We start from the raw sequence: 9,007 nt of genomic DNA, 5'->3' as shown, positions 1-9,007 counted from the left end.
TACTCCGGCACTTGGTGCAAATTGGTTTGCCTCTGCTGGTCAAAATAAAGGTCTTCTTACACGAGAATGAGGAGAAATACTTGAATGATCGGCCCTTAGAGAAGGGGGATTTGTTGTGATATTTCACTTTCCTGATGCCTGGTGAGAAATGGTTTGGTATCTCTACCAGCTCAAAAAACAAGTATTCTTTTATTGTCTGGAGAATTTAAGTGGATTTTGCATCATTGAAATTTAAGGTGGACTCCAAACATGCCATGACTCGGAATAAAAACTTTGTCTGGATACTCTTTTATCATTTCATGATTAATTTTTTTATTCTTGATAAAGCACGAGCCATCCTTTAAAATCTAATAAAAGGTTTTTCTTTAAAGCTGCAACGGTCATCTTTTGGCATGAACAGATTTCGTATAAAAAATTGAATGCTAGACAAAAAGTACATCAACGAAGTCTGCTGTTCCAGTCCACCGAAAATGTTTATACTTTTTATAGAAACTTCCATGCTTAGGCTTACACTTTTAAATGCAAATCTCTTTTTGTTTTTTAATAATGATTTCAGTTTTTATAGATTGAGACAAATTCATTAAATTCTGACACACAGTCTATTACCGTGGCCAAATGGCCCCTAAGGGCCTGAAGCGAACTTCTATTAACTTGTAGAACGAAAATTCTTTGTTACAAATTTTTTATTGTTACCTTCTATCACTAAATTCTTTTTAGGGCCGATGGACATGTATCTTATGCTTTTGCTTAGCAATTTTTATGAAAAAAAATTACAAGAAATGTGTATAAAGGGTAGCTTTTTTTTAATTATAAACAATATATAGGAAGCCCTAAAGAAATGTTTCTTTTCTGGGTCATTGGAGTCATAAATGAAGGGTCTTCTAGTTGCATGACATGCAGTCTTATAGATAAGGTTGTCTAATGAGTGGAGCGAACTCGGGCTTGACTCAAACTTGCTCAAATCGACAAACTTATAAGCAAGTCAAGTTCAAGTTACCTGAACTTGATTGACTTAGTTTGTGACTTTCCCGAATATAAGGAAAATAATAAACTTGAACAATAGTTATGAAATTTTCCAGAAGGTGAATTTTCTTTATGCAATCCACTTTGATAAAATTTTGAGAAGACAAATCTTGTTGGTTATAGGGATTAACAATTATAACATTGTTTATGAAAAGTTCAGAAAAACGAGGTTCCAGCCCAATCGCGCCTTTTCATTCTCTCCTATTTCTTCTCTCTGCTGTCTCAAACTCTCTTCTGTATGAGAGCTTTCAATGTGTAGAGGCTGACCCCAGCCTCTCCAACCACCGCCGACTCGCTGAAACACTGCGTGCCTCTACAACTTTGGATGAAAAACCCAACGCGGAAGACCTTGAAAGCAGACATGAGAAATCAAGAGACGGATGGTGTTTCTGTTGGAGAAAATTATAGACAAAGATGGAAAAGATGTAGCGACCCGATTTCCAACTGAAAAATGATGAAAACAAGCATGTTCTGTCTCTTTCTTCTTTCCTTTTTGCTTCATTTTCTTCTTTTTTTTTTTGGCTATCTTTTCTTCCATTCTCTTGTTACTTTATTTTTTTCATATGAGCAGGACTATCAAGCTTAGCTTTTTCCTAATTGTCACTATAACAGTTATCAGATTTAGTGAAGCAGGAATTGTGATACTAAAAATTTTCGATGACAAAAGCGCTGTGCCACTAAGATTGTCACTGTAGGTCCCGTCACTGAAAGAAAAAGTAACGAAAAGGCTATGCGTCGATAAACTATTTGTGACAAAAAGGCTGCTTGCTTATAATTTATTATAGCGCAAACCGATGTTTTGGAGTTGCCACCAATGAAGCAGCAAATGGCACACCACTGGAACGGTCTCTTCATCATCTCTCTGTCTTCTTCTGAAATGAAGATCTTCGGTCTTACGTCATTATCCTCCACCTCTAAAGGCTCACCTACTTCATCTTTCTCCATAGGTTTGTGAATCAGACGTTCTGCACAAGATTTTACAGTAAATGATTTCCCCTCCCTCTTCTGAAACGTCTAGGAACCAGAGATAGTTGGACCTTGTTCATTGTCCCCTCCTCCATGAGAAGTTGATGGAACCTCCCTCAAGGTCAAATCCCAAAAAATGTGAGAACAGAAACAATTGCCGGCTGAGCATTTTGTACCGTCCCAACCAAGATTAAACCGATATCAAGGCATTTCAAAAATGAAAAGTAGAAGAAAATAGCTTCATGTTCATCAGTGATAGAGCTAATTGAGCCAAATAGGCTACAAGTAGACTTGTGTACAAGGTAAGCTTGTTCACAAACATTCCACAACACAAGCTGACCACACTCTCATTGCAGTATTATGGTAAAATTTTATGAACCAATATCAAGTCAGCCAGACCAGCTTGCTAGCCGACTTTCCAAAAGAATGACAACCCTTAGGATGAATGCCAACCCCAAGTATACTACTGGCTAAGACAAAATTCTTCTACCGATGCCAAGCCAGCTAAGACATCCTTGTCAGTCTTAGTTGGCCATCCAGACAATCCTACACTCAGGAAGCATGTTCGTATCAGCCAACCTACACAATTTACCTGCCCGAAATTGGCCTTCAAAGGCCTTAGCTATGTCTTCATGTCAGCATCCTTCTAACTCGGTTGATAACCTTATGCATTTCTCACTCCCTGTCTCCCTTCCTCTCTTCTGGTGGTTTCCCCTAGCTGACTTTCCATTGGTTGATCCCCTAAGCCAAAAAACGAGATGCATCCTAATGAGGGTCCCAAAGGTGCATGAAGATAAAGATGAAGATGAAGAGACAGCCGTTTGAGCAGTCCAATTATTTCCTTCAGGCATTTTTAGCCACTTCTTGGCCTTAGATCGACTTCTTGGCCACCAACTTCCCAAGGCCATAACTTTCAACCCACAACTCGAATGGAGCCCAAACTTACATGGTTGCTTTTCAGAACTAAGGGTGCTTAACCTCTATTTGGTGACCGAGAAACCTATCGTGGATCAAGCTCTTGGTTGTTACTTGTTAGCAACTACTAGTGGTTCTTCATTATTTGTATAAACTGCAGACAGAATATTGAATGCTTGTTATGGATTGATCATGATCTTCCAAAGGCAAAATGCTGGAATTGTAGTATTGAGGTTTAATCAGATTCTTGCAAATATTGGAAGGATTCTTCGTACCATTGGTTCAGTTGCTCCTTAGGTGTGGCTTCCTTGACTGAGAGAGAAAACACCACAGCTCTTTTCTCAAAATGGGCAACAAGGAGAAAAAAGAGAGAATCCCCCGACAAGTTGGCAAATGAGCCCTCCTCTATCCTATCCCTTTGACACATAGGCAAACACAAGATGGAAACTAATTTTGCTTTTCCTTTGATCTTCCTAACTCTACATGACATGGGCCCCTCTCATTACCATCCCTTATAAATACAAGGATGGAATGGAAGGGACTGTTACTTTTCGTTCATCTCCTTAACGTGTAAGGGAGATGGGGCCCTTAATTTTGTGTTAGGAATACGGAACGAAAGAGGGTTGACCTTCTCCTTTCTCACTTTACCTGCATGGATCAAACCTCCGTCAGAGGACTGTGATGTTTAATGTGGTGAGCTAAAACAGTATGGCTGAGTGGCTGGAGGAAATATGGTTCCCTCCACTAACCAAGGGTAAAAATGACATGAACAAGTGATAAAAGAGCCAGGTATCGCCACCCTGTGTCATGGCTCACTGAAATGTCCTTCAAGCTCAGATCTTAAAAATGTGACAATAGAAACAATTGCCGGCTAAGCAGTTTGTACCGTCCCAAATAAGATTAACTGATATCATGGCATTTCAAAAATGAAGAGTAGAGCAGAAAATAGCTTTGTGTTCATCAGTGATAGAGCTAATTAAACCAAACAGGCCTTAAGCAGACTTGTGCACAAGGTAAGCTTGTTCACAAACATTCCACAAGGACCACAACACAGGCTGACCACACGTATTATGGTAGAATTTTATGAACGAATAACAAGTCAGCCAGACCAGCTTGCTGCCCCACTTTCTAAAAGAATAATAACCTAAGGATGAAATTTAGCATGCTCACAAAAGGACATGTATACACATGCAATAGAAATCCGCTAACACACAGACACACAGTCTGACTCAGAAATTCGAGCTCACATGAACCCCCAGGTACCGTTTAGATCCAACCGAAATGGGGTGGGACTATGCAGCATGTCGAACAAAAATATATAGACATGTAGTAAAACACCTGAGTGAGCAACATGAAATCGCCCTGAGGCAACACATATTTCACTAACACAAAAATTGGATGCCAAAAGCATCATTAGTTCCCGTCCATGATATTTCCAACACAATAGGAGACAATATTACAACCCCGAGAAAATAGAGAAGCCTAATGCTGGAACCAATTTGGGTCATACAACATTCAAAAAAGGACACGGTCGCAGAGGAAAGACATGGCTTACCATGTAGACGACAAAAAAAACCAGAATCATACACTCGGAACACCACAAATCAATTCACTTTTTTTCAATTCCCTTCTGGTCTCTTCCTATATTGTCAAGCACATTTACACTCGTAACATCCCTTCTATTCTGAAAAGGGATCAGGTATAGGTCCTTTTGTAAGAAAGAAAAAGATCAAAAGAAAGCAAGCATCAACCGAATCACACTGGCAAGGTTACACTTCGAAAGCCCAGAGTTAGGTTAGAACTTCATGAGAACTTCCAGCAGGCATCTGCCCCGGTTCTGCTTGCACTAATATAGGAGGGACCAAGTCACCCCTTGGAGTATGGGTCAAGCAAGGCAATGGTTCCAGCAGTGGAGACCTCACTCTTGCTGGTGAGCCATCCCCTCTTGAGAAACGGTCATAGCTCCGGCTCCTGCTTCTGCTGGGGCTGCGGCTCCTGCTTCTACTGGGGCTGCGGCTCCTGCTTCTGCTGCAACTACTCAAACTCCTACTACGCCATCGACTCCTACTGTAACCCCAAGTCCGCACCTTGTCTGGACTTGACTTGTGACTGTTGAATTTAGTTCGTCCGCCACCAGCCCTTTGACCATCAAATTTTCCTTGCCCGCCAATAGCAGTAAGACGGCTGTGAGGGGCCCCAGTATACCGACCACCAGGAACCCCACCAATTCCTCGCCCTCGATTTCGACAACCACCAAAGGCACCACCATGGCCACCACTATAATCACCAGAAAACTTATTGTTGTACCCTCCACCATGGCCATTGAAAAGGTCACCACGACCACCACCAGGAGCAGTTTTGCCACCACGATGGCCCGGGCCACGAATATGAATGTCTGCACCATCATGGATTCCTCGGCTTCCAGAATCCCATCTTGTGAAGCCTCCACCACGTCCACCTTTTACAGAATTTTCATAACGTGTAGCTATCTCCCTTACTTCTGGAGGCACCCTTTGGTTAGCTCCTTCAAGGACTTTGATCAAATCTGCAGCGTACTTCCAATCTTGGTTAGAAAAGAAGGTAATTGATATACCAGTAGCACCAGCCCTTCCAGTTCGGCCAATTCGATGGACATAATCCTCGATACCGGTAGGAAAATCATAATTAATCACCACCCTGAAAAAAATTATGTTTCATGAACAGCTGTGAAACTATACACCAACAGAAAATAGCTTATCATGGAAAAAGAAAATCTGTCCACGGAGGTGACAGCAAAACTCATGCTGTCAGTGTCTTCACCTGACACACCGTCCTACTGCAACTCAGTCATCTGAATAACAAAATGCGAACTCTACAACCCGATCTCAGTCAACCATATCCTCACAGTCAGGCTTGGCCATGATCCAATTTATTGTTAGTATTTATTTACAAAGAAAGAAACCTTCAACCGTTGGGAGCTAGAACAACAGAATTTAGTGGAAATAATATTGGCTGTTCATAACCATGAAAAGTATATCTAACCTTATATCCTTGATATCAAGTCCTCTAGCAGCGACATTAGTGGCAATTAGTATTGGAGATCTGCCAGTGCGGAACTCATTCAGCACCCAGTCTCTCTCACCTTGAGACTTGTCTCCATGAATGGCAGCTGCACGGAAGTTTCGTCTAATGCTACGAACAAGCTGATCGCATAACCTCTTCGTTGAACAGAAGACGATAACCTTGGATCCCTGTTCTTGAGATCGAAGAATCTGCTCCAGACGTTGCTGCTTGTCTGGTTGGGAAACTACCTCAACTAACTACAAATGGTGGGAACATAAGAAAGAACAACATTAAAGTGACGAAAAGGAAGAAAAGAAGCAATAACGAAATAGTAAGCTTATACCAAGATGCAGACTCATGCAGGTTTTTGGGGCATCCACATTAACTGAACGATAGCAAACCCCATCATATTCTAGTCAACTTCACAAGCATTGGTTTTTACGTAAGATTACTTATGCCCAATTATTGATGTGTTGGGTCAATTTCAAACCACACTCCCAACATCCTAGAACAGTATCTTTTCTGTATGCATTTGATGTTTCCACAAGACGAAAATTGTTCTTTCACAAAATTTTCACGACTCAAAATCCCAAATGGATTACGATCTGGGAAAGCCCCACCCATGCATCTCAACACAAGCATCACAAGAATGTATCAGTTGTACACATACTTTGGAGAACCTCAAATTTGAGAGTCAAGATACCTCTAAACCTTCATCCTTGTCACAGAATAAATCTCTACCAATCATGACACAAGCAAGATATGCAAAAAATAGAAGTTACTCTACAAAATTTTCAAGCAACATACCACTTCTAACTCATTTATGCTACAAAGACAAGTTATTAGTTATTACCAACATTTCATGTGTGGAATATGTTCATAACAGAGTTACCATCTCAAAGCAAATAAAGAAAAAGAACGTTGTGACTGGAAACTATTGCAATTAGACATCTTTTTCTTGCTTCATTCACAGTTTGGGGTTGAAGAGCAACCAAACACATTGACATGTGCAAGTACGCCCACCAAAATAAGGCAATCATTAATGGAAACAATGCATTAAGATGTATCAACTTGCTGAGCGAATGGATTTCCCTTTAAAAATGCAAAAAAAATAAATAAATAAGCAAGCAATGCAGATCAAACATGTAAGCATTGATCAGTTTACAGTGCATTAACTATTCATACTCACTGCTTATTCCTAACTTGTATGATATCTATGCCTTTAACAGGGTGGAAGTTTTCCCCATCTATGTAACACCGACTTGGCTAGGAAGGCTCCACACACCCATGTCAACATGGCTGAACAGGGATGCAGCTCTGCACTTGCCATGGACGTAGCCAATGCTGTCATTTGTGGTTGATGCACTCAAGCTAAAGTCATCAGACAATGAAGTCAATCAGATTTGACTGACTCCATTTCTGTCTTTTTTCAAGTTTAAATTGAATTTATTTATGTTCCTTAAATTATGTCTATTACTTTATTTATCTGTTTATGATTATGAATTTATGACATGAATGCACTGCTTGTTAGTTTGCGTACTTAAAAACTTAAAACACACACACATATACGGCCATGTTCTTGCGCCCAAGTTTTTATAAATAATGTTCTGTGTGCTACCCATATGACATAGGCCCCCATTCTTTTGCATAAGAAACCATCAATTTGAAACAACTACATAAGGAGGAGAAAGAGGTGCCCAGGCACACCTGTGTAATTGCTTTGTTGGCCTCAAGTTCATCCACATTACCAATGTTCACCTGAATTGGGTTCAGAAGCAAGTCACCAGCAATCTTCCTCACATCCTTTGGCCAGGTTGCTGTATACATAAGTGTTTGCCTGCGGCATGGGATCTCATCGACAATTTTACGAATTTGGGGTTCAAATCCCATGTCAAGCATTCGATCTGCTTCATCAAGAACAAGAAAGGATACTTGAGAGAAGTTAATCTTCTTCATGTCAAAAATGTCATTGAGTCGTCCAGGAGTTGCTACTACTATATCAGCTCCCCGTTCAAGTTCTCTCAGCTGAGGACCCTTTGGAGCTCCCCCATATAAACACTGAAAAAGTCGCAGAAAAATTCACGTGGCATAAGAAGCACCAAAATTGAATAACTAAATATGAAGCAGCCATTGCTTTTATGTAACACATAGTTCAGCTTCAGACAGATCCTGCTTGTATTGCCATTTCAAGGACTCAAAAACTTTATATAATAGGATGAGGAGCAAAATAGTATTTTTGTAGCAAATAAAAAATCTTTAATAGGCTCAATACTTTCCAATCAGGAACCATTAGCAAAATCTTTTGTAGCTTAAATATACAAGACCAAACATGTGATCCTGGCTATAAATGCAGTAAGGAATGTGACATACCGTGCAAGAAATCCTTGATGACTGCCCAAACTTTATGGCCTCGTCTTGTATTTGTGTAGCAAGTTCCCGTGTTGGGGCCAAAACCAGCACAGTTGGGCCAATCTGAGGATTATTTCTACACTGCCTCAGATGAATAAATGCAGGAATGAGATAGCCCAAGGTCTTCCCGGAACCTGTTCTAGCTATAGCAACAATATCTCTACCCTGCAGAGCAACAGGCCAAGTTTGTGCCTGTATAGGTGTCGGGGAAGCAAAGCCAGCAGAGTGCATCTGGAAGAAGACAAAAGTAGAAAATGGTTTCAGAACTCAAAGAGATCCAAGCATGAAAATGGAAGAAGCCACCAAGAAACATTGAATGAAAAACTGCTGAGTGCAATTTCATTTGATGAAGACAAACAAAAGAAATAAACCCCATATATATACTGTTGCTTACTGAAGCAACTCGAAGCAGCAAAGGGGCATTTTGACATAATGGCAGAACCAACAGACAGGATCCCTGCCCTCTGAGAACTTGTCCACAGGAAAGGCTCCAACAAAAATTTGCCAGTTCCCAAAGAACATTGCAGTTGCTGTGGTAGGGGTATCTAGCAACACAGTGTACGACATATGCTCACCTGGAGCAGATATCGCACCTGCGACAAGTGACAATAAAATTTCAACTTCAATTTAACATAAAAAGGAAAAAAAAAAA

At 40.5% G+C, this 9,007-nt stretch overlaps 1 protein-coding gene across 4 annotated transcripts in view; it reads right to left on the bottom strand.

Moving 5' to 3' along the window:
- Positions 1-4,247: 4,247 nt before the first annotated feature.
- The window catches only part of LOC116254123 (ATP-dependent RNA helicase-like protein DB10), a 32,839-nt gene continuing 28,079 nt past the window's right edge, over positions 4,248-9,007 (bottom strand). For all 4 annotated transcript variants that reach the window (XM_050077893.1, XM_031629242.2, XM_031629241.2 and 1 more), the window contains 4 exons: positions 8,317-8,586; positions 7,654-8,004; positions 5,926-6,203; positions 4,248-5,580 (listed from right to left, as the gene is read on the bottom strand). In XM_050077893.1, the coding sequence (XP_049933850.1) occupies positions 4,695-5,580; positions 5,926-6,203; positions 7,654-8,004; positions 8,317-8,586 (1,785 nt within the window). In that variant the 3' untranslated portion in view covers positions 4,248-4,694. The remainder of the gene's footprint in view (positions 5,581-5,925; positions 6,204-7,653; positions 8,005-8,316; positions 8,587-9,007) is intronic.

This window comes from Nymphaea colorata, chromosome 5 (assembly GCF_008831285.2).
Source record: "Nymphaea colorata isolate Beijing-Zhang1983 chromosome 5, ASM883128v2, whole genome shotgun sequence".
Classification (NCBI taxonomy): domain Eukaryota; kingdom Viridiplantae; phylum Streptophyta; class Magnoliopsida; order Nymphaeales; family Nymphaeaceae; genus Nymphaea; species Nymphaea colorata.
The sequence above is the reverse complement of the archived record's forward strand: the minus strand, read 5'-3'. Positions and strand labels throughout refer to the sequence as shown.